Source organism: Artibeus jamaicensis, unplaced genomic scaffold, assembly GCF_021234435.1.
Source record: "Artibeus jamaicensis isolate MK-2021 breed Jamaican fruit bat unplaced genomic scaffold, CSHL_Jam_final scaffold_833, whole genome shotgun sequence".
Taxonomy (NCBI): domain Eukaryota; kingdom Metazoa; phylum Chordata; class Mammalia; order Chiroptera; family Phyllostomidae; genus Artibeus; species Artibeus jamaicensis.
The window spans coordinates 7,490,959-7,517,503 of NW_026522056.1; the positions used below are offsets into that span (position 1 = coordinate 7,490,959).

General features: G+C 34.9%; 1 protein-coding gene across 1 annotated transcript in view; it reads right to left on the reverse strand.

Moving 5' to 3' along the window:
• Window positions 1–26,545, reverse strand: part of LOC119065026 (A disintegrin and metallopeptidase domain 3-like) — a 135,705-nt gene that overhangs the window by 80,372 nt on the left and 28,788 nt on the right. Inside the window, exons 6-12 of the mRNA XM_053660077.1 lie at window positions 23,098–23,163; window positions 21,721–21,792; window positions 21,344–21,510; window positions 19,672–19,753; window positions 15,653–15,789; window positions 9,289–9,475; window positions 4,117–4,215 (exon numbers count right to left, since the gene is read on the reverse strand). Of these exons, the coding sequence (XP_053516052.1) occupies window positions 4,117–4,215; window positions 9,289–9,475; window positions 15,653–15,789; window positions 19,672–19,753; window positions 21,344–21,510; window positions 21,721–21,792; window positions 23,098–23,163 (810 nt within the window). The remainder of the gene's footprint in view (window positions 1–4,116; window positions 4,216–9,288; window positions 9,476–15,652; window positions 15,790–19,671; window positions 19,754–21,343; window positions 21,511–21,720; window positions 21,793–23,097; window positions 23,164–26,545) is intronic.

The following is a 26,545-nucleotide window of genomic DNA, read 5'->3' on the forward strand; positions in this document are numbered from 1 at the left end:
TTTGGATGACGGGCTTGTTTTGGAACTAGACAGAGGTGGCAGCTGTACAGCATTGTGAATGTGCTAAATGTCCCTGAATTGTTCACTTAAAAATAGTTCATTTTACCTTATGTGATTTTTACCTCCACTTTTTAAAAAGGCTCTCGTGAAAGCTCTCATAGTTACAATGCAATGGTTATACTACATATTTACTTCAAGATAAAAGGAAAATATCTGATATCAAGCAATGCATATTTGTGTTTCAACTGTTGATTCTTGGGGACTAATTGCACTCCTGAAATGCAGTACTAACTCAGATGCTAGTCTTTAACATATTTCTAAAATATTACTTAATGCACAGCTTTTTCATTTCAAGTAATTTTTCTTTCAGGGCCTACTCCACCTCTGCCATGAGGGGTTTATAAATCATGAATATGCTTCTGACTCAGGATGACCATCAGAACACTTCTCCCTAGACACAGTGAATGCAACAGTGGTGGGGAATTTGACTCAGCCAGATCAGTCTTGGTTTCCTTGAGCACTGAGCATTGAGGCAGTTGTTGGGAAAGAAATGATCTCTCTACTCTTGAAATATTGCTACATGGACTAGAAAAGCCAGGAGGTGCAATGAGCTATCTGTATTGTACAGAGAGGAACTTTGTTTGAAACCTGTCCACAAAAATGCCAAGATACTCAATAGATGAATAGAATAAGAATTCTCTTTCTTTCTGTTTTAAATGTACATTCACCTGAGCATAAAGTTAGACTCATCTTTTACTTAAGCTTCTTAAGTGTTTGTTTTCCTTTGCTGAGCCATTATCAAGATACAATGTCTTGCAACATTACAAATGTTGTAAGACATTTGGAGACCCTGGAGAGTATTATGCTGAGAAAAATAAGCCACTCAGAGAAAGACAAATACTCTGTGATTTCACTTATGCACAGAATCTAATAAACAATTTTTAACAATCAAAATAGAAACAGACTCATGAATACAGAGAACAGATTGACAATTGTCAGAAGAGGATCTAGGGGTAGGGCAAAAAAAAGGTGAAGAGATTAAGAAGTATAACTTGGTAGTTGCAGAATAGCCACAGAAAAGTAGTTTGCAGCATGGGGAGTGTAGTCAACAGTGCCCAGATAACTGGGTATAGAGCCAGATAGGTGCTTGCAACAGCAGGGTGACCACTTATTACAATGTATGGTTGTCTGGCCGTTTCCTGTACATCTGAAAGTACTGTGGAATAGTACTGATATAAACTGTGGCTGAAAAAGTAAAAAAATAAAATGAAGGCAATAAAGTGGTAAGTATGAGCTATGGTTTATTTTCTTAATACAGCCAACTCTAGATTGTTTGATATTTTAATTTTTAACTACTATCTAGAAAAAATAATACTTTCACTTATTCTTCTAAAAAGTGAAGTCATGCAATTTCAAATGATATTTCAGTCACTTGGCATCTTAATAACACAAGCTATATATGTAGAAGTTTTCAACTTCATTGTTCCACTATGCCTTTAAAATTATAGCATATCTAAGGTGTGAAATACAAATAATATGGGGAACTAGCTTTACTTCAAATGTTTAGTAGGCTTGAGTCCAAAGTTTACATATAATTGGAACTGTCATATCTTTAAATATGTTTTACATATAAGTAAAGTATATGTATAAAAATTTCATAATAAACATCATTTTGCACAAATTCAGGAAAAGACACAACTGACCAATACATAATTGGCATTATAAAGTACCAATTACAAATTTTTAAAGATTTTTTTTATCTATTTTCAGAGATTGGGGAAAGGAGGGAGAAAAAGAGAAACATCAATGAGAAAGAGAAACATGGATTGGTTGCTTCTCACAAACCCCCCCAACTGGGGACCTGGCCTGAAACCCAGGCATGTGTCTTGATGGAGAATCAAATCAGCAAACTCTTGGTTCACAGGGAAGTGCTCGATCCACTGAGTCACCAGCCAGGGCACAATGACAATTTCTTAAAGTGCAGGTAGAAATGTCTGAATACTAGTTAGAAACAAGTTATTCAGTTATGTTTCAGCAAAACACTGGTTTCGCTATTGTCTTCTATATCTTTGCACTTGGATGTGTGTCTGTCTAAATAGAAATATTGTTTTTCAAATACTGGGTCAAATGTTTAAACTTTGGAAAAGAATTAGTGGAAACTAGCCTCGTTAGAAGTAGACAGAGAAGGAAAGACAGGAAACCTTTTACTCTTATGGCCAACAATGAACGAAAGCAGAGTATAAGATACTTGTCAGCTTTAAATGACATCAAAAGCCAAATTCCATGCTATAACACATAGTAAAATTAATCTCAACTAACACTGTACACTTAGTTGTTGCCCTGAAGCCCTCCTTTGCAACTTTTACTGTGAATTTTCATTCAACCAAATATAGTGATTAGATAATCACTTAGAAGAGCCATTTTAAAGAACTATCCTTTGGGACATAAGTAAAGGACAATGCACTGTTTAGAAATGTCTTACTGCTCAGTGTCACTGATTTGGAGACAAAGGTTAAGATGAGGGCTCTGAAGAAGGAAAACACAAGACAATTTATTGCTAAGAAGTAGAAATACTACACTGGCCTCCACATTCATGTGCCTTGAAAACAAATGGCCATTGGCTCTAATTACTAACCCATAAGGCAATAAAGAACACATCCAAGACAAAGTAGAATAATGTTGGGAGAGAGTTCATTGACACAAAAAAATTTAAACCTGACAAGCAAAATCTCTCATTGATTAGCTTTTATTATTTGTCATACACTCCTGAAAGTGACACAAAATGAGGTGTTATAATAAAGCAATCCCCAGATGACAAATTCTAACCAATCTCCTCTCAGATGTGGCTATAGAGAAAAATTGAATGAAAAACTCCCCAAGCATATTGACTTTGTATCCTGCTGTTTTACCAAATTCACTTATTAGGTTGAGTAGTTTTTTTGTGGAGTCTATAGGATTTTCTAGGTACACTATCATGTCATCTGCAAACAATGATAGTTTGGCTTCCTCTTTTCCAATTTGGATGCCTTTTATTTATTTTTCTTGTCTGCTGTGGCTAGGACTTCCAATACTATGTTAAGTAGGAGTGGTAAAAGCAGGCATCATTGTCTTGTCCCTGATCTTAGTGGGAAAGCTCTAAGTTTTTTCCCACTGAGTATGGTGTTGGCTGTAGGTCTCTCATATATGTCCTTTATTATGTTTAGGAATGCTCCCTCTATTCCCACTTTTCTGAGCTTTTTTATTATAAATGGGTGCTGTACCTTATCAGATGTTTTATGCTAAGTGACATAAGCCAGGCAGTGATGGACAAATACCATATAGTCTCACCTTTAACTGGAACATAATCAATAAAAGAAAAAAGCAAACAACATGTAACCAGAGACACTGAAATTAAAATCTAGCAATAACCATAGGGGAGGGGTAAGGGACAATTGGAGGAAGGGTTTCCAGGAACTACTATAAAGGACACATGGACAAAACGAAGGGGGAGGGTGGAAGCAAGGGAAGCAGGTGGGTTTGGCTGGGGTGGGGAAGAGTGGTGGAAGGAAAATGCAGACAACTGTAATTGAATATCAATAAAATAATTTTAAAAAAAAACAAACTTCCCAAGGAAAGTCAAAGATTCAATTCACTCCTAGGCTACAAGTCCTTGCCAAACTAAACTTCATTATTTTATATGCTATTCCACATGAATTCCTTTTCTGTTATTTTCAAAATTAGATTTTTTTAAATTACTGTCATTTATTTGGGCATTGCATGTCACATGTGTGTTGGGTGGCTCATTTCTAATTTTGTCATGTTTCATGATGAAGAGCTTCATTCAGGCCTGAACAAGAGGTGATAGTACCCAAGTAATCTGGAATTGGTATTAGATGCAATAACTGGATGGGTCTTGAGTAGAAATTGAAACAGTACAGTGATGATGGAGATGAAAAGTAGGCAGAAAAAGAACTAAGGACATCATTTAAATTCTAAACCAGCTGTGTATGAGTTGAGTACATAAAAAGCATTTGAAAAATGTACAAAAACAAGTTTTTAAAAAACTAAAGTGCAATGAATGCATAAGAACACAAAGAAATCCATGTAAGAAAATAATGTAATATTTTGAAAGTTTACCATACAAGTTTTTTTACTGCAGCATGGTCCAGTGCCACATTCTGCATATCCAATCAGTGTACAAGTACTAGGATCACAGCATTTTTTAAAGGCGCATGTCTAAAAGCAAATACAATCAAGTTAAATAATAGGAATTTTTAATCAAATAAATAACTCTGTCAAAATATACTAAAGTTTGTCTCTCAGTTATGGTAATTACAATTACAATATAATTTTTACAACTGTATTTATTTGTAACACTGCTTCATTGAAATTTAATATATTTTCAGTATAGAAAACTATGCTAATAAATTATTCATGACTTTCATGCTCAATAAATTAAACTGTTAATAACTTAATGCAATTCCTTTCAATCCTTTTTGGTTTTGCAAACATATGCACAATAAGTTTTTAGATTCTTTTCATTGACTATATCACAAGTACTTTTCCATATTATCAAGTCTCAAGAAATAATTTCAGAGACATATAATAAGTCATGATTGTCACAAAGTACAAGTTTCCCATTTATAATGTTTTTGTATAATAAAAATATTTCTTTTTTTAAATGTCCCCCCCCCCCCCACCCCCCCCCCCCTCCCCCTCAATATTTCAAATATTACCGTCATTATTTCTTAGCTCTATAAGTTTATATTAAAAATTAATTCAAGAAGTTGTTAGAGTCATGGCATACGAAGATAGTAACTGCTCTTTATAACACTATACTTTTTTTATACGGTGGTCTGCTCAGTGTGTGAATGATGTTTTACTAGACTGACAGTAATATTTAAAATTTACTAAAGTTTATAAACAAGATAATTAAGCACTTGTCTACTTCAATTTATTATTTTTATTGATAATGAGTTGAAAATTTAACATATATGCACATGCTGGTTTATTTTATATTTTCATGTATATATTTTGGTTAAAATATTCTGTTAATTTCCCTTATTTGTAAGCACTTGTATATGAACAGTATGCAATTCAAAAACTCCACTAGTCAGAAGAAAAGCAATATAAATTAATATAACTCAGAATGCTTTGGTGACTTGGTCCAGATGACCACCACTGCCCTTAATCTAAGGACTGGATACCCATTCACTCAGGAAACCTTATTCTGAGCCTTGTTGGCATCAGAGGTGATAGACACCTTTTGCTCAAAATAAACTTTTGAACAATGATATGCTTCCAACCTCCCTCAGGCCTGCAGCTTCTACCCTGATTTCTAGATCTATCATATCGCTGACTCACTGGCTGAAAATCATTAGCTGCTCCTTTGAACATTCCTTCAGAACACTGATTCTCTCCTACAACATTCCATTGTGTATCAATGCCTTTCTCACATTAACAATCCCTACTTTCAGTCTTTTAAGACTTGAATCTTGACCTCATGTCAGCAAAATGCTGCTGAGGTTGCTATAAATGTCTTCATGGAAATTATTTTGACCAAATGGCCAATGTATTGGATGTATATGTGCTGTGATGGCAAAATTGCTCTCTTCAGAAAAATTGCAATCTGTTTGGCAGGAAATCTTTAAATTTATTCAAGAAATCTGTTCATCACAAGGAACTCAGAATTGATTCAGTATTGTATTAATTCTCCCATCTCTGTTATAAAAATTAACATAAACTTAGTGGCCTGTATTATTTTACAGTTCTGGAGATCAAAAGTCTAAGAGAGGCCACAATGGACTAACATGAAGACTTTGTAAGTTCTTCATTTCCTTGGAAGCTCCAGAGAAAGTCCATATCCCTGACTTTCCAGCTTCTAGAGACTACCTGCATTCCTTGGCTCGTGGATTCTTTCTCCATCTTCAAAACCAACAAAATGGCAACTTCAAATATCACTGTCACATGGCCTTTGACTCTAACCTGCCTGCCTCCCTTTAAGGACCCTTGTGATTGCATTGGGCCCACTCAGATAATATATGATATCTCCCCCTCTCAAGATCCTTAAATTGGTCATATCTTCAAAGTCCTATTGCCATGTAAACTAACACATTAACAAGTTATGAGTATTAGGACATGGGAACCTTTAAGAGTTATTCTAGCACATTTCACCACCTGATCACCAAAGATTCATCACATTTACCTTCTAAGCAAAGTACATGCACTCCATCCCAACATCCATAAAATCATAACCCATTACAGCATGAACGTAAATTTGCCGATCTGCTGACTTGTCTCAATGGAGTGAAGGAGCAGTTGGGTCTGCAATTACTCCTTCCTCCTGCATCTTTCTTCAGTTTTTCTGATTCCTGGGCTTGATGAGAGTGTGTTCAGCTCCATGACAAAGCCTCCATTATTGTGTGAACCAATTCCTGTGATGTCTCTCCCTTTCTATCCTTATTCATATAATATAAATACATATGCATGTGTATACATATATAAGCACATAAACATAAAAAATAAAAGTACTCAATAATAATTTTATATAGATTACATGTTGAAATAATACTATATTGGATATATTAACTCAAAATGTATAAATTAATCTCACCTCTTTTTTTATTTTATAAAAGTAGCTACTTAAAAATATAAAGTACACATGTGATTCACATTATATTTCTAATAGGTAACATTGATCTAAAGAAACACTAATGGAATTAATAACTGAATTCAGCAAGATTATTGTAAAAAGCCAAAATAAAAATATCTAGTGTATTTTAAAATCTGAGTACTAACATCAAATTTTTAAGTATATAATTTAAACTACCATGAAACTACCCAAAGCAATTTACAGATTCAAAGCAATACCTATTAAAGTACTAATGGCATATTTCAAAGACATAGAACAAACACTTCAAAAATTTATATGGAACCATAAACAACCCCAAATAGCAGCTGCAATTTTGAGAAAGGAGAACAAAGTAGCATGGATCACAATACCAGATATCAAACTGTATTACAAGGCCACTGTAATCAAAATAGCCTGGTACTGGCATAAAAACAGCCACATAGACCAATGGAACAGAACAGAGAGCCCAGAAATCAACCCAACTCTCTACAGTCAATTAACATTTGACAAAGGGGTCAGTAACATAAAATGGAGTAAAGATAGCCTCTTCAACAAATGGTGTTGGGAGAACTGGACAGCTACGTGCAAAAAAAAATGAAATTTGAGCACCAACTTACACCATACACCAAAATAAATTCAAGGTGGATAAAAGACTTAAATGTAAGTCATGACACCATTAAAGTCCTCGAGGAAAACATTGGCAGAAATATCTCAGATATTTCACGCAGCAACATTTTTTCTGAGATGTCCCCTAGAGCAAGGAATATAAAGGATAGAATAAACAAATGGGATCTCATCAAAATTAAAAGTTTCTGTGTGGCTAAAGAAAACAGTATTAAAATAAAAAGACAACTGACTGTATGGGAAAACATATTTGCCAATGATACCTCAGACAAAAGTTTAATCTCCAAAATATACAAAGAACTCACACGACTTCACTCTAAGAAAACAACTAACCCAATTAAAAAATGGGAAAAGGAATTGAACAGACACTTCTCCAAGGAGGACATACAGAGGATCCAGAGACACATGAAAAGATGCTCAGTATCACTAGCTATCAGGGAGATGCAAATTAAAACCACAGTGAGATACCACTTTACACCAGTCAGAATGGCTATCATAAACAAAGCAACAAACAACAAGTGTTGCAGAGGTTGTGGAGAAAGGGGGACCCTAGTTCAGTGTTGGTGGGATTGCAGACTGGTACAACCATTATGGAAAACAGTATGGAATATTCTCAGAAAACTTAAAATGGAACTGCCTTTTGACCTGGCAATTCCACTGCTAGGATTATATCCTAAGAACCCGGAAGCACCAATCCAAAAAAAGCTATACACCCCAATGTTCTTAGCAGCACAATTTACAATAGCCAAGTACTGGAAGTAACCTAAGCGCCCATCAGTAAATGAATGGATCAAAACACTATGGTATATTTCAGAATAAAATACTATGCAGCAGAAAGAAGAAAGAAAGAAAGAAAGAAAGAAAGAAAGAAAGAAAGAAAGAAAGAAAGAAAGAAAGAAAGAAAGAAAGAAAGAAAGAAAGAGCTCCTATCCTATGCAACACCATGAATGACACTGGAGAGCACTGTGCTAAGTGAAATAAGCCAGGTGGTGAAAGACAAATACCATATGATCTCATGTTTAACTAGAACCTAATCGACAAAACAAACAAGCAAGCAAAATATAACCAAGACATTGAAATTGGGAACAAAGTGACAGTAACCAGAAGGGAGAGGGGATGGGATAATAGGGGGAAAAGGTAAAGGCTTTATAGGAACAACTATAAAGGACACATGAACAATAACAAGGGGGAATGGAAACAGGGAAGGGAGGTGGGGAAGGCTGGGGTGGTGGAGAGTGGTGGGGGAAAGGCAGAAAACTGTACTTGAACAACTATAAAAATCAAAAGTATTTAAATAAAAATGTAAAAAATAATTTCTCAAGTGCTGAGAGGTCAATCAAAATTAATAAAAAATATAGAAGATTTGAGTCATTCATTCACAATTATAGTGTAATCGAGCTATACAGAATTTTGTTCCTAATAATTAGAGGCCTTTTGTATTTTCTAGAAAATACGGATCATTTACAAAACCACCATGCATAAGTATTAAAAATCAGGCACAACAAAATTCAGTGATTAGTTAGCTTGTCAAGCACAACCGAAAAAGATACAATAGCAAAAACTAAATATAACAACAAACCATGAATTATGATTAACTCAATTCTATGCAACCAAGTTAAAGTAAGCAAAGTTCCCCAAATGCAAGAACTAAAATCAAGAGATGAGGAGGTAAGCAACACCTTTGATAACTTGGGGAACTAATGGAAGTTCTTCACTTGGGAAGAATTCAGGAGACAAACTTAGGTGGTGATTATATTATTAATGGTACAGATATTTATGATACAAAAAGATGAGCATTACTATTAATGGTTACACAATGGAGAAAATCATGTTGAATCCATGCTATGCTTACTCCATACTTAAATCCTTCAAATGCTTCCAACTCAGGATGAGTCCATCCTCCCAAGTCCCTTATCTCTGTATCTTAGATATCTGATAAAATGGTACCGCACTTTAGAAAAAGCTTCCCCTTTGGTATCACATCTATATTTATAGTATGGTATGTGAAACAATAAAACAAATCTCTAGGTGAACTATCAAAGTTTGTCACTCACCTCAGAAAAGCCACAATCACATTGCTCTCCAACTTCTATAATTCCATTGCCACACGTTGCTTGCCTTCCTTGGACAACCAGTTTTGAAACAGTCTGATTCTGAAGACATTTTAATTCTGGTTGTGAAACTTTATGTTTAAATGCATCCACACTGCAACTGCTAAACAACTTGACACCATCAGAGCGTCTAAAATTAAATTATATTCTTCAGATAAGCGGAATAAAGTCACAATCAAATTAACACTGTTCCGTATAACACTGTTGATTCTGTACAACTTCAATTACAGGGAAACCAAGAAAGAGAAAAGAGTGCTTTTATTTTTAATACAAGTCATAAGTGGAAGGAATAGGTTCATTTATATTGTAATTTAATAATAAAAATCTAGCAAGAGGAGGAAGTTTAAGGTGACATGAAGGAGAATATATTAAAACACAACCGCTTGGCACACAAAAGGTCTATTTCAGTATGTTTCATTATTCATTATTTTTATCATTATTGTCAACATCACAATTACAATCATTATTATAGAATACTAATTACCATTAAAAATATGAAGCCCTGGTCAGGTGGCTCAGTTTGTTGGAATGCCCTCTCATACATCATTAAGAATACAAAATGTACTAGGAAATTTACATAGAAAACTAAAGAAATAAAAGATAGTTGACTGTGTTAGTAAAAAAATCAGAAATACTTGTTCCATGGTAATAATCGGTTAAAATATCTCAACATTAAGTATATATAATGTATATGCCTTAGATTATTTTTATTTTAAAATTTCTATATTTCTTTCTTAAGCTTTTTTTCTTTTTTCAGTGATTATGTCATTACATTTGTTCTATTTCCCACCCTTCCATTCCCCTCGACCCTGCACACCCCTCCCCCACCATTCCCCCCCTTTAGTTCATGAACACGTGTCTCAAGTTCTTTAGATTCTGTATTTCCCCTACTATTCTTACCCTCCCCCTATCTATTTGCTATCTACTGTCTATGCTACTTATTTTCTGTACCTTCTCCCCCCTTCTCCTTCTCCCACTCCCCTGTTGCTAATCCTCCACGTGATCTCCATTTCTATGGTTCCACTCCTGATCTAGCTGTCCTCTTAATTTGCTTTTGTTTTAGGTGTGGTTGTTGATAACTATGAGTTTGCTGTCCTTTCACTGTTCATCTTTTTTATCTTCTTTTTCTTAGGTAAGTCCCTTTAACATTTCATATAATAAGGGCTTGGTGATGATGAACTCCTTGAATTTGATCTTATCTGAGAAGCACTTTATCTGTCCTTCCATTCTAAATGAAAGTTTTGCTGGATAGAGCAATCTTGGTTGTAGGTCTTTAGATTTCATGACTTGGAATACCTCTTTCCAGCCCCTTCTTGCCTGTAAGGTCTCTTTTGAGAAATCTGCTGACAGTCTGATGGGGACTCCTTTGTAGATGACTGTCCCCTTAGCTCTTGCTGCTTCTAGGATTCTCTCCTTCATTTTAATCTTGGCTAATGTAATGATGATGTGCCTTGGTGTGCTCCTTCTTGGGTCCAACTTCTTTGGGACTCTCTGAGCTTCCTGGATTTCCTGGAAGTCTATTTCCTTTGCCAGATTGGGGAAATTCTCTTTTATTATTTGTTCAAATAAGGTTTCCACTCGTGACTGTTCCTCTTCCCCTTTTGGTACACCTATAATTCGAATGTTGGAGCTTTAAAGATGTCCTGGAGGTTCCTAAGCCTCTCCTCATTTTTTTGAATTCTTGTTTCTTCATTCTTTTCTGTTTGGTCATTTTTTCCTTCCTTCTGGTCTACTCCCTTGATTTGAGTCCCAGTTTCCTTTCCATTACTATTGGTTTCCTGTGCATTTCCATTCATTTCAATTAGTTTAGCTTTCATATGTTCCTCTAATTTGTGGCTGAAATCAACCAGTTCTGTGAGGATCCTGATCACCAGTGTTTTAAACTGTGCATCTGAAAGTTTGGCTATTTCTTCATCACTTAGATTTATCGGCTCTGGGGCTCTGAGTTGTTCTTGAGCCATTTTTGGTCTGTTCAAGCCCATTAAGTATGAGGAGTGGAGCCTTAGTTGTTTACCAGGGTGGGGCCACCCAGGTGGCAGATTTGTGACGCTGGATGTGGGGGTGGGGTCAGAGAGGGAGCAGTGACGGTCCTCTCTGCTCGCCCAGTCAGTCCCACTGCTTGCCTCGGCCTGTTTATCCAAGCGGAAATGTTCGAGCCCAGCACCCTGCACCATGCGGTCTCAGCGCTCACCTCTTCACTGGTTTACCTGCTTGCAAATGCTCGACCAACCGCAGACAGCCAGCCTCACCTCTTCCCTGTGTCCACCCGTAGCTAGCCCACACCTGAGATCCACACCTGGGATCCGAGCCTCCGGCTGCTTGCACACCACCCTGGTCGGGGGTCTTTTTGGCCAACCCGCTCCGCTGCTGGCTTCACCCCTCTTACCGGTTTAGCGGAGCATTTTGTTGTTTTCGGACTCCATATTGTCGATTTTCTGTGTAGTTTGATTACATTTATTGTTGTTAAAACTTTGTTATTTTTATATTTGGTTGTGCACGGATGCAAGGTATTTCCACCTACGCCTCCATCTTGGCGAAAGTCTAAATTTCTATATTTCTAAGTGTACTGTTGAATGAGTTTTTGTTTCATTTTGTAGCCATATCAAACTTAGAAAAATGATACAAATTCAGCCCTAAAAATAATTTCTTTCCTGAAGCAGTTAACTGTAAGTTGTCATCAAAATATTTTGATAACTCTAAATATTTTAATGTTTAATTCTTACATTGAAATGGATTCTCCTAAAACAGATATCTTAAAATCAGGAAATAATTATATTATTAACACCTAAACCTAATATTTCATTTAGAATTTCCCTTCAGCACAATATTGTAACTTTTATAGCAAAACGATAAAGCTCGGAATCAACCATCGTTTTTAGTTCTCTTGTTTCCTTAGTCTAGTTACTTAACTTTTATTGGATTTCATGACCTCAAATGGTTCATTATTACAGGTTGGTTATTCAGTAAAATGTTCCTCAATTTCGGTTTGTGAAATGCTTCCTCGGAATTCGACTGAGGTGATGCAACATTATCACAAAAGTGTTGCTGAGTTTATTGCACAGCATCCTAACAAAGGCACATGATTTTGGTTTGTTGTATGACTGACAGAAATTACCTTGATTAGCTGATTAAAGGTACGTCTGCCAGCCTGCATTCTAAAATTATGTTTTTTTTCTTATTAGTTAATAATTATTTGTAGGAAAGTACTTTGGTTTTATGTAAATATTCCATTTCTAACTTTTCAATTTATTCATTCATGTATTTATATAATTGTGAGATCATGTTTTCTTACAGTATTATATTAAATGGGTTATAATACATTACTATCATTTTTATTTATGAAATTCAAATAGTCACGCATTTGGCTGAAGGAAGCCCCTTCAAACTGACTTTTGAGCCCCTGACAAATCTCCATAGTTCTTTCAACAGCACCTCATATTCACACCAGATGTTCCAGGCTCATTTGTATTTTCTCTGCCTTAGCCCTGTAAGCTATCATTTCTCCAAGATGCCCCAGGTTGTCCTAGTGGAGAATAGCATTTTTAAATATTATCTGGGTGCTACACATCCTTATTGTTATTAGATTTTTTAAAAACATTACTTTTATTTTAGAAAATTTTCACTTGAAAATATTCGTACTTTTCTAGAAATATTACATTACTCATAAATATTTTAGATATATCATTTGGAATAAATAGTAAAACTCATACTCAACCATTAGTATAACTGACCAATTCTTTTTTTCTTTATTCCCTTATAGTGTTATTGTTGACACTATTACAAATGTCCCCCTCTCCCCCCAACCCTTTGCCTGCCTCTACTCTGTCCCAACCATCCACCTTCCTCTGGCTGTCACCACACTGTTGTTTGTGTCTATGGTTTATGCAAATATGTTATTGTCTAATTCCTTCATCCTCTTTCATCCAGTCTCCCATCCCCTCTGACAGCTGTTAGTCATTAGATTTATAAAGCACAGGCCATTTATAAAGGACAAAGGCCATACCCACATCTTAAGAAATGTTCAGTCCCTTTGCTATCACCTGCAATTTGCATATCCCCACAAATTTGGGCTCCTGTAATAGCATGAGTTCACTGATATCTCAGCCTCAGGGGGGACAACTTTTTGGCATGTAGATTATTCAATGATTTCAGAGCTCCCAGATCTGCCAGGTTTTTCAGGGTCTTGTCATATTAATGTTATTTCCTCCTACGCAGTTATTTACCTCATGCAGATGTTATTTTAGTCAGTAGATTGCCTCCAGCTGCTGCTACCTTTGGTGCATATCAGTTTTGGAAATGGAGAAGATGCTTTGATTCTCTTTGTTTGTTCCTAGTTTTACTCTTTATTTCATCACAGAATTGGAGGAGACTAAAATACCATGCTGATACTTTTACCATTTTACTTCCATCATTTCCCCTATTCTTTTTTTTTAATCCATACTTGAGCATATGGTTTACTGACATTAGAAAGAGAGGAACTTGGGGAGTGGAGGAGGGGAGAGATGTCTACATGAAAGAGACCACGGACCAGTTGCTTCCAGTACATGCCCCGACCCAGGAATGCACTCAAAACCTGTGTCACATCCAAAACCTAGGTATGTGCCCTGACCCAGAATGAAACCTGTGACCTTTTGGTGTACAGGATAATGTTCAACTAACCGAGTCACCCCACCAGGGCCTCTCCCTTATTCTTAAAACATAGTCCTCCCTAGGTAAGGATACATCTTATCTTGGTTCTTATTTTAATATTTTCTTCCTTTCAATGACAAGTATGCAAAGTTACATCTTAAGGCACCTCTTTTCACTCTTTTCAACTTCTTTCTAAATCATCAGTTCATGGTTTGAATTCCTATCAATATGGTGATGGCTCTCACACTTTAGATCCCTTGTCCTCTGAGATCCTGCCCTGTGTAACTGTGCACTTAGTGCTAATGAATGACTCAGAGCCCCCAGTATAACATAGATTAACTGCCTCAAAGTTTCCTATCTTCTCATTTTACAATAAGAAAATATTTGCTTTTTTCAATATCTGTTAAAAGTCACAATGTTCAAAAATCTGTTTGAACCCAGCCATTTCCATTTCTCTGTCTTAATAAAGTCCTGTATTATAATGAGACTTATCTCCAAAATATTCCTATATTGTTGTTCCCTCTGATATATTATTCACTCATTTAAAGATCATTTTTATTCTCCATTCTGCATAAATCAATTTAAAATGTGGTTTGTTACGTTGATCATCAACTTCCACTCTTATGTCATGATTATGTGATCAGGCTCTTTCCTACATACCATGTGTTAGTCACCTCCTGGACTTCTTTCCCACGCTCATTGTTCTGTTGCCTTATTTTACTCTACTTTCTTTTCCTTATGCCTTTTATATATTTCCTTATGGTCACAGCTATTTCTTTTGTTTTTCATTTTTATCCCTCTCCCCCTGCAGTGTCCTTACATCTGTCACTTGAATTCCTCAAGCTTCTTGCTTCCCACACATCACTACCTTGCTTACCCTGTAAAGTGTTCAATAAGTCTTTTTAAAGATTTTATTTATTTATTTTTAGAGTGAAGTGAAGGGAGGGAGAAAGAGAGAGAGAAAACATCAATGTGTGGTTGCCTCTCATATACACCCAACTGGGGACATGGCTCATAACCCAGGCTTGTGCCCTGACTGGGAATCAAACTGGCAACCCTTTGGTTCACGTATCAGCACTCAGTCTCCTGAGCCACACTAGCCAGGGCTCAACAAGTTCTTTACCTGACCAGATTCATTCCTTCACTTCCAGGTCCCAACATAATTATTTCTTAGACCACTTGTTTTAAAAAGTTTCCTCTCCCAATCCATCCCTATTTATCACCTCCTTAAAAAATTATCATAAGACGTTTATATTTTGTTTATTCTATGGCCACTTTTTACTTTTCTGTCTCTAAGGAACTAATATAAGATAGATAGGACTTACCTACCTATCTATTGTTAACTATTGATAAAACAAACACACACTATCCTGCAACATAGTCAGTGTTTGGGACATATATTTATAATGAATAAACAAATTTCACCTCAAGACTCTAGTACACCCCAGAAAGACATTATCAACAAATACTTTCTCTGTAGACTATAATATTGAATATAAAAATTTTAGGCACATTTTCTGTAATATCCAATGCTCATTTAGTTAATAAGCTTTAAATTAGCATATATATTTAATAAAAATAATCTTACCCAAATTATATTGCAAGTGATTACACATTAAGGAATACTACAGACATCCCCCTCCCAAAAGATACAGATTTGATCAAAACAACACCTTACATCGCTTGAGGATTCATAATGCATGTAGCTCCTGGGCAGTAACAATGATAGATGTCATCATATGTGAATCCCAGAGTAATTCCAAGCAACTGGGCCATAACAACTGAGAATGACTCTGAAGTTACCCTGTTTGAATACTAAACACACACACAAAAATGTTGCCTGAGTTATTTATTCACCCCTTTGATCTTTGCATAAGTAATTTGTGGGCATACTATCTAAATGCAAATACAACTGTAAGAAAATAGTATTCCAAAGCTCAATTTTTTTTTTAGAAGTATGAAAAACAAAAAAATGGTAAACTTGGAAAAATGGTATTTTAAATCTAAACGCCATTGGCATGTAATGGATAAAGGTAATGCTATTTTACCTTTTTATTATATTACTAATTTAAATTCAAATAACTTTACATTTTTTAGAAGAACAAGCTTTGTTTTAGTAACTGTATTTTTTTCCCAGTGAACTCTAGGAAAAAAATACACAAATTCTTAAGGATTGAATTGAAAATCAGTTTTGGCTTTAGAAATAGTTTTAGGAGTCTTTCCTCTTCTTTGATTTCTTTCTGTCTCTATGGACAATTAATATTCAACAAAGCGGGCAAGAGCATAAAATGGAGTAAAAATAGCCTTTTAAACAAATGGTGTTGGGAGATCTAGACAAGTACATGCAAAACAATGAAACTCAACCACCAACTTACGCCATTCACCAAAATAAACTCAAGATGGATAAAAGATTTAAATATAAGTCACACCACCATAAATGTCCTAGAGGAAAACATAGGCAGGAAAATCTCAGATATTCCACACAACAATATTTTCATCGATATGTCCTCTAGAGCAAAAGGCACAAAAGAAAGAATAAGCATATGAAACTTCATCAAATTAAAAAACTTCTGAATGGCCAAAGAAAACATCAGCAAAACTGAAAGGAAATCAACTGTATAGGAAAATATGTTTGCCAATAATATTTTGGACAAGGATTTGATGTCCAAGATTTAAAAAGAATTCACATGACTCCACTCCAGGAAAACAAAGAACCCAATTAAAAAATGGGCAAAGGACTTGAACAGACACTTCTCCAAGGAGGACATTCAGAGGGCCATAGACATGTGAAAAGATGTTCAGTATCACTAGACATCAAAAAGACACAATTTAAAACCACCATGAGATATTACCTCACACCTACCAAAATAGCTATCATTAATGAATCAACAAATAATAAGTGCTGACAAGGATATGGAGGAAAGGGAACCCTAGTGTACCGTAGGTGGGAATGCAGACTGGTGCAGCCACTGTGGAAAACAGTATGGAATTTCCTCCAAGAGTTAAAAATGGAACTGCCTTTTGACCTAGTAATTCTATTATTGGGACTATACCCTAAGAACCCCGAAACACCAATTCACAGGAACCTATGCACCCCAGCGCTCATAGCAGCACAATTTACAATAGCCAAGGTCTGGAAGCAGCCTACATGCCCATCAGTAAAAGAGTGGATCAAAAAACTATGGTACATTTACACAATGGAATACTATGGTGCAGAAAGAAGAAACAGGGTCCTACCCTTTGTGACAGCATGAGTGGAAATGGAGAGCATTATGCTAAGTGAAAAAAAGCCAGGTGGTAGAAGATGAATACCATATGATCTCACCTATTAGTGGAACTTAATCAACAAGACAAACAAGCAAACTAGAACTTGAGATATGGAACTAAAAGAAAAAATTGACACTAACCAAAGGGGGAGGGGGGAGGGGGATAATGATGGAAAGAAAGGGAGAGAGCAAACCAAAGAACACATATAAAGGACCCATGGACAACAGGGTTGGGATTAACTATGGCAATGGATGGGGGGTGGGGGTGCAGGAATGAGCAATGGGGAAAAGAGTGGCACAACTATAATTAAACAACAATAAAAAATAATTTAAAAATAAAAATAGTGTAGTATAGTAAATGCATAAACCAGTAATGTACTCATTAATTATCATTTTCAAGTATTATATACTTATGTAATTGTATTTCTACTTTTATATAACTAGCAGTGCAATAGGTTTGTTGACACCCAGATCCCCAGAATCACGTGAGTAATGTGTTGCACTATGAAGTTATGATGGCTATATCCTTATTAGGTGATAGTCATTTTTCAGATCCACTATAATCTTCTAGGACCCCAATCAAAGAATGGTCCATTGTTGCCCTAATTAACATTATATGACACATGATTGTATTCATTACCCTTGAGACCAATATTCAACATTTTACTACATTCAGGTTACTAATAAGCTAGAAGAAAAGGATACATATAACCCAGCAAGACTGAATAATGAAGAAAGAGAAAATCTGAGGGACAAATAACTAGTAAGGAGATTGAAGCAGTAATCAAAAACCTTCCAAGAACAACAACAAAAACCCAGGATTTGATGGCTTTGAATCAGGCTTTTAAATCCAAATTTACCAGTGATTCAGGCTTTGGTGGACCTGAGTCACTGGAAAATTCTACCAAACATTTAACTAAGATTTAATGACAATTCTCAAACTGTTCCTCAGAATTGAAAAGGGGATGCTCACAAAATTATTCTATGAGGCCAGCATTACCCTGACACCAAAACACTAAAAAAATGACTAATATACCTGATGAACATTAATACAAAATCCTCAACAAAATACTAGCAAACCAAATTCAATAGCACATTAAAAGGATTATACACCATAACTGAGGTTTTTTTCTGGAACACAAAGATTACTTAACATAGGAAAATCTGTCAATGTAATACACCATTTTGACAGAATAAAGGGCAAAATCTACATAATCATCTCAGTTAATGCAGAAAATGCATTTTACAAGACTCAACACATGTTTTAATAAACACCACTCGACAAAATGGGAATATGATAAAACCAACTCAATACCATAAATAACACAAAAAATTCACAACTAACATCATACTCACTAGTGAATTCCTGAAAGATTTTCCTCTAAGATCAAGAATAAGGCAGGATGCTCCCTCTCCCACCACTTCTATTTGATATAATGTTGGAAGATCTAGCCAGAGCAATCAAGCAATAAAATGAATAAATGAATTCTAAATTGGAAAGGAAGAAGTAAAATTCTCTGTTCACAGCTGACATGATCTCTTTTGTAGAAAACACAAAAGATCCAGCATAAAAAAAAAAGCAAACAGAAAAATAGATACAGAAAACACTTTGTCAGTCATCAGATAGGAGAGGGGTCAGGTGGATGGGTGCAAAAAATAAAGTGATTAAGAAGCACAAATGGGTTGCTTCAGAATAATCACAGGGACATAAAGTACAGCATAGGGAATACAGTCAGTAATAGTCTAATTACTATGGATTGTGTCAGGTGATAAGATTTATTGGGATGATCATATATTAAGCTATGTAATGTCTAATCACTGGGGTATACATGTGAAACTAATAATGTATGTCAATAGTAATGGATAATAAAAATGAAAAAATGAATAAAATAAGGATGGAGAATTTGAATAGCCATTTCTCCAGAAATGATACACAAAAAGCCAAAATATATGAGGAGATGCTCAGTACCATCAATAATCATAGGAATGAAAATGAAAACCACGATAAGATATCTCACCTCATACCAATTAAGATGACAGCTATTTTTTTAAAGCACAGGAAAAAAGTATTGGTATTGGGGACATTTACATGAATACAGTATGAACTTGGGGGTTATAAAATTATGTCAGCAGTATGATGATTTCTCAGAATATTAAAAATACAACCATATGATTCAGTGAACGTATTCCTAAGTACATATGCCAAATAATTGAAATTGAAGTGGTATCTGCATTCCCTTTTATGTATTCTGCCATAATAAAAATCCTTTTAAAACTATATCAGTTGAGTTTCAAAATCTATAAAAAAGCATTTTCTAAAAATCTGTCAAATACTATGGTAGATACACTTATATGAACTTTATTTCCTTGAAGTGGTTGTTAACTTTCAAATGGTACATAACTACTGAAGACATGGGAATAAAACGCATACCAGAGCAATTCCTGCAGCAAGTTTTGGATCACATGCCATTCCATGATATGTTGCTCCCAAATAATCAGAATGATTCCTGTAACTAAATAATAAAATTTTTCTTGTGGATAAATGCATTTTACTTATTTATTTATCTATCTATCTATTTATGTATTAAAATATTTTTATTGGCTTTAGATAGAGAGTAATGAAGAGAAAAGGTGAGAAATATCAATATGAGATAGAAACACCAATCGGTTGAGTCATACATGAGCCCTGGACAGGGAGCAACCTAAGTATGTGCCCTGACCACAAACTGAATTCCCAACCTTTTGGAGTGTGGGACAATGCTCCAAACAACTGAGGCACACCAGCCGGTGCTGATAAATGCATTTTTAATTATCATCATTAATGACCTTTTAAGACTTGTATACTTCAATAGAGTTATGTTTTCTTTACAACATGAATATTACATATTATGTCCAATGCATTTCATCACTTTGTGTTTGGGTATTCTCCCATAATTTCTACAGAGTTAGGTTTTAAAGGATACTTTAACTTTATTAGACACATATCCCAGAACCCAGCAGTGCCTAATCCACCCCCCAAAATTAATCAGCCCTGGGCAGTGTGGCTCAGTTAGTTGGAGTGTCATCTTATAGACCGAAAGGTCACAGGTTCCATTCCTGGTCAGGGCACATACCCAGGTTGCAAGTTTCGTTCTTGGTTGGGGTGCATATGAGAAGGTGACTAATTTATGCTTCTGTCTCACATTCATGTTTTTCTCTCCCTCTTTTTTTCCTTCCTCTTACTCTAAAAGCATTGAAAAACTGTCTTCAGGTGAGAATTTAAAAAAATATTAATCAACACTATTGTCAGTGCTGTATGGATATAATTCTTAGATGTAAAAGTCAGGATAGCTTACTGCCCTGATTTGCACATGACGAACCTGTAAAATATGTAAAACCATCAATTGGAAGACAAACAGAAACAATATGCAGTGGCATCACTAAGAATAAAATAGATAGGATGTGTAAAGTGTCCTTACTCATTCTAGTTTTTAGTTTATTTTACTCCCAAACCCTCAAACCTGACCTCACATTCCACAGGCAACACCAATAAATGTATAAATGTCTTACACACTGCTTATAATTTCAAAATTATGTGTTTTGTCTTTTCCATCTAAAAAATACAAGTTATTAAAACAAAAGTCTACATACTCTTTTGAAAGATAAAGTACAAGCAATTAATTAGCTACCACTTACATCAATAAAGAAATATCAGAAGGTAAGTACATTACAATGTAACGTTTTGTATTATAACCAGCATTATATGGAATTATTACATTCTGTTAACTTATTTGTATCTTCGTTAATATTAAAATGATTGTATACATTATTTGCATCTAAGAAAATCTTTAAAACCACAGAGGTCCATGTTTATCCCAAGATGTTCTATATTTTCCAGTTCTCATTCAATTTTCATAGGTGATCAGTGCACTCTTAGAATAATGGCCTACAATGATTTATCATGTTTTTTTGTTATCTTATTTTTTTATTTTGCACTTTATAAACACTGTACTAATACGCTATTTTTGTCATTATACATACATATTAGATTTTATATATAATTGTAATAGCTAACATATCAAATAATTTGGTAAACCACATATTAATGCAAGTAAAGTACTTACACTAATAAAAATGCCATATCACGGGACCTTTGAAACAAAAATTTTTCTTTCCATGACACAAATCTTTGCAGGACTTCACTAGCATCCCCATCAGATGAAATCTTATTTTCATCAGACCAGAACTCCAAAGATGTTAACATAAAAGTCACTTTTAGCTGGGAAAATATCTGAAAAGTGAGATATATAATATATGGTTTAGGTAAACACAAATATAACATTACATCTCTATACATAATGCTAATCTATTCAATTTATTGTTATTTGGAGATAAAATCTGTTGGTGAATAAAGCTGATTGGTAGGACTATACTTTTTATAGAAATGTTATTGCATTAATAAGAATGTTTCTTATTTAAAATATGAATCATAACCACTTACAGTGTTGATGAGACCAAAGATATGGACAACCTTCTCCACTGCAACTGCCACTTCAGAGCCCATATAATCAAACTGAAAGGCAAATTCTGTTTCTTAATCACCAGTGAAAATTAATGAATTATCACACTTTAAATAGATTAAAAATGTTACAAATAAAACCTTACGTGAAAAGACAAAAGCAGGATTAAAATTGATCAAATTTTAATGTTTTAGGCATAAACCCAGGGTCTTCATATAATAATCAATAATTTTGAAATGATAGGATTATGATAATCTTTCTGTTTACATATATACAAATTAAGGGTTAAAAGTTAAGTTTCCAAGATTTTGTAAATACTGAGGGTAAAAACCTGAATGCAAGTTTGTAACTAATAAGTCTTTTGGTCTAACAGAGAGGTCTGAGTACCATAACAGTGAACAATTTTAAGAATATGTCCTGCCCTGGCTGGTGTGGCTCAGCTGGTTGGAGCACTGTCCCATAGACTCAAAGGTCACAGGTTCAATTCCCGGTCAGGGCACATACCTGGTTAAGGCATGCACGAGAAGGCAACCAAGCAATCTCTCTCTCTCTCTCTATCTCTATCTCCCCCTTTTTCCTGTCCAACTCCCTTTCTCTCTAAAGGCAAGGGAAAAAATGTCTTCAGGTGAGGATAAAGAAAAAAGAGTATGTCCTTATTTAAGAAAACAAAAATCATAATTCTCTGTGAAATAATTCTAATTGTGTGTTCACATACATTTCTGTTTGTGAAAAGCATAAAAAGCAGCAGCTTGGGATTTTCAATAATCTCCAGCAAGTCTGCAAAAGATTACTAACAAGAAATGCAATGGACAGAGTTCTCTGATTTAGACTAAGAGATGCCGTTCTCCTAGTTCTTTAGAAACTGTTTAGACTTTGCTATTTTCCTGTATGTGACCTTTTCCAATAAACCACACTGTATATTCACACAATGCAGCATATATGTGGTATGAGTGAAGGTGATCCATTGTGAGCCTAAACATATGAAAAGTAAGACAGAAGAAATTTTAAAATATGGTTATGGAAATGAGCTTGCATATGTCAATAGTTACTAATTATCAATAGCCCAAATGAAAAAAACTGCTTAAATAAAGCTACTATATGCAAATTAGAAATTTAAAACCCCTACATTTGGAGGATAGAAATATTAAGAGGTCATACTAAGAAAATATTTACCAGGACATTACTAGACAAAAAGCAGATGTCATATATTGAGATAGCTACACTAATATAAGAGTTACATTAGTATAAAAGAGCTTAAAGCTAAATCTATCTATATTATAAAAAGGTATGTTTCTTTTTCTTATTCCTTTGTATTTAAACACAAAATAAATATGATAAAAAACATCAATAATGCATACCAAGGCTTTATCCATAATGATCTGTATTTTCAGAGTTTTTTTCATTAGTCCAACATCTGATTTTTTCTGTGAAATACAAAAAAAATGAATTAAATAAAACATTTAAAATTCTTATATTGTTTGTAGTTATGTACATAATATATGTACACACAGAGAGGCATAGACAGAGAAATAAATAAATATAGACACATAAAGTTATACAGATTATAGGAAAACAAAAGGGTGGCTGTTGACTGAATAAATGAACAGGTGAGATTCCAAGTAAACATTTTAGAAACTTAAATTAGAAGCTTTTATTTTATATTCTTAGTAACAGTTACTGCAGTGCCAAGAACCCGTACATCCTTCTCTCAAAACCTTCTTCTAGGATCCCCCTCCTCCAACCTTCAAGCTAACAAACTCCCATCAGCTTTCCCCAAAACACTGCCTCTTATTTTCTCATTAATTTTATACCTTAAATTATTTAGATTGACTTTAGATTATTTAGATTGTGGCTTATACTCAATAAAATGCATCCATTTTAAGTATACAGTTATATGCATTAGTATTAATGTATGCAGCCATGTAACCATTTCCACAAGTAAGACAAAGAATGCTCCCATCACCCCTTTCCAAGGCAGTAGTCCACGGGGTTCAAGGCAACCAATGATCTGCTTTTTTTCTACATGGGTGATAATGATCTATACTAGAATTTCATAGACATGGAATCATAGGGCATGTGTTCATTTCTGTTGGGCTTCTTCCATTCAGCAGTCCCTATGTTGTTGCTCTCATTTTTAGTTAATACATTAGCTTCTTTCTATGTAGTGTGCCACCGAAGACACACATTGAAGCTGGTATAGGCAGTAACCTGCTGACCGTGTGCTTTTTAAGATATTGTAGTTACTATTTAAAAAGCTATTATAAGTATTATTGTACAGGCCTTTCTGGAGGGTTTTTTTTTCTTTCATTTTTCTTGTTACTTAGAAATGGAATATCTGAGTCATACAGGAATTGTGGGTGTGTAAAAGTGGTTTGAAAGTGCCAGATTGTTTGCTAAAGTTATTTGATCTTTCTGCCTTTTCACCAAGAATTAATAAGTGCCAATTGTTCCACATTCTTGCCTGCATTTGGCAATGATGCTAATACTAGAATTGTTGAAAGAACCGCAAAGAAGGGCTACATGTAAAAGCTCTTAAAACAATATGTGGTACCTATGAGGCAGTACATGAATATAAAATAACATTAACATTGTTTTTCATTCACTTTGAATTTTGCATTTTTCTATTGTCTATATTTATATTCATTTATATGGGTCATGTTTATTTCTTTCTGATCATTGTTTTTATTTTAGAATACATGCAGTTCTTTCAAGTCTAAGAGGAGACTTGAAAGACATATTATACTTCAGGTTATATAGTATAAGATGCGGCAAATTATCCAAAAATCATATTTGTTCTCTCTCCAAGAGAAGAGACATCAATGAAAAGCAGCTGTCCAAATTCGCCTGTACCAATGTGGAGACATACTATTTTCCCTTTACTCCTCACTAGATTTGTGTAGTCTAGGGAGGGACACTTAGAGACTTTGAGTCAAAGCCAGTTTAGGAATCAGCCAAAATTTCATCTGCCTTGGACTCTGCATAAGCCTTATGTTACACCACTGAGAGCTGGACATTCATTGCTCTAAAATATAATGGCACTTGTCATAACCATGATCAACTAGAATTTATTCCAGGGAGGAAAGGTTGGTATAATATCTGCAAATCAATAAACATGACACATGACATAAACAAAATGAAGGACAAAACCCACATGATCATATCAGCAGATACAAAAAAGCTTTTGATAAAATCCAGCACCCATATATGATAAAAACTCTCAGCAAAGAGGGAATATAGGCAACATACCTCAGTATAATAAAGGCCATATATGACAAACCCCAGCCAACAATCACACTCAATGGGCAAAAACATTTCCCTTAAGATCAGAAAAAAGACAGGGTCGTCTGCTATCACTACTCTTAATCAACATAGTCCTGGAAGTCCTAGCCAAAGCAATTCAGACAAGAAGGAAAAATGAAATGCATCCAAATTGGGAAGGAAGAAGTAAAACTGCTGGTTTGCAGATGACATGATATTGTACACAGAAGACCATAAAGATTACACCAAAAGCTACTAGATCTAGTAAATGAATTTAGCAAAGTAGCAGGTACAAAATTAATATTCAGAAATTAATGGCATTTCCATACAATAATAATCAGCAATAGAAACTAAGAAAACAATCTCATTTACTATGCAACAACAACAAAACAAGGTACCTGGGAATAAATTTAACCAAGCAGGTAAACACCTGTACTTGGAAAATTAAAAGACATTGAAAAAAAATTGAGGAAAAATACAAATAATTAGAAGCATTTACTGTGTTTATGCATTCGAAGAATTCTCCAAGGCAGATATACAGAAGATCCAGAGACACATGAAAAGACGCTCAATATCACTAGCTATCAGAGAGATGCAAATTAAAACCACAATGAAATACCAAATCACACCAGTCAGAATGGCCATCATAAACAAAGCAACAAACAACAAGTGTTGCAGAGATTGTGGAGAAAAGGGAACCCTAGTGCAATGTTGGTGGGATTGCCGACTGGTACAACCACTATGGAAAACAGCATGGAATTTTCTCAGAAAACTAAAAATGGATCTGCCTTTTGACCCAGCAATTCCACTAGTACGATTATATCCTAAGAACCCTGAAACACCAATCCAAAAGAACCTATGCACTCCAATGCTTATAGCAGCACAACTTACAGTAGTCAAGTGTTGGAAGCAAGGTAGGTGCCCATCAGTAAATGAATGAATAAAAAAACTATGGTACATATATACAATGGAATTCTATGCAGCAGAAAGAAAGAAAGAGCTCCTACCCTTTCTGACAGCATGGATGCAACTGGAAAGCATTATGCTAAGTGAAATAAGCCAGGTGTTGAAAGACAAATACCATATGATCTCACCTTTAACAGGAAACTAAACAACAAAACAAACAACAAGCAAAAGGTAACCAAAGACACTGAAATAGAGAACAGGCTGACTATGTCCAGAGGGGAGGAAATTTTAGGGGAAAAGGGGGAGGGTTTACAGGAACAACTATAAAGGACACATGGACAAAAACTAGGGGTAGGGGGTAGAAATGGGAGAGAGGTGGGGAGGGCTGGGATGGGAGTAAAAGACAGAAAACTGTACTTGAACAACAATTAAAATTTAAAAAATAAATAAATAATTTTTTAAAATCATTAAAATTTTCATACTACCCAAGGCAATCTATATATCCAATGCAATTCTCATTAAAATACAAATTTCTTGTCTCACAGATCTAGAACAAATACCTAGAAATGTATGTGGAACCAAAAAAGGTCCAAAATAGCCTCAGCAAACTTGAGAAAGAAGAACAAAGTTGGAGGGATCACA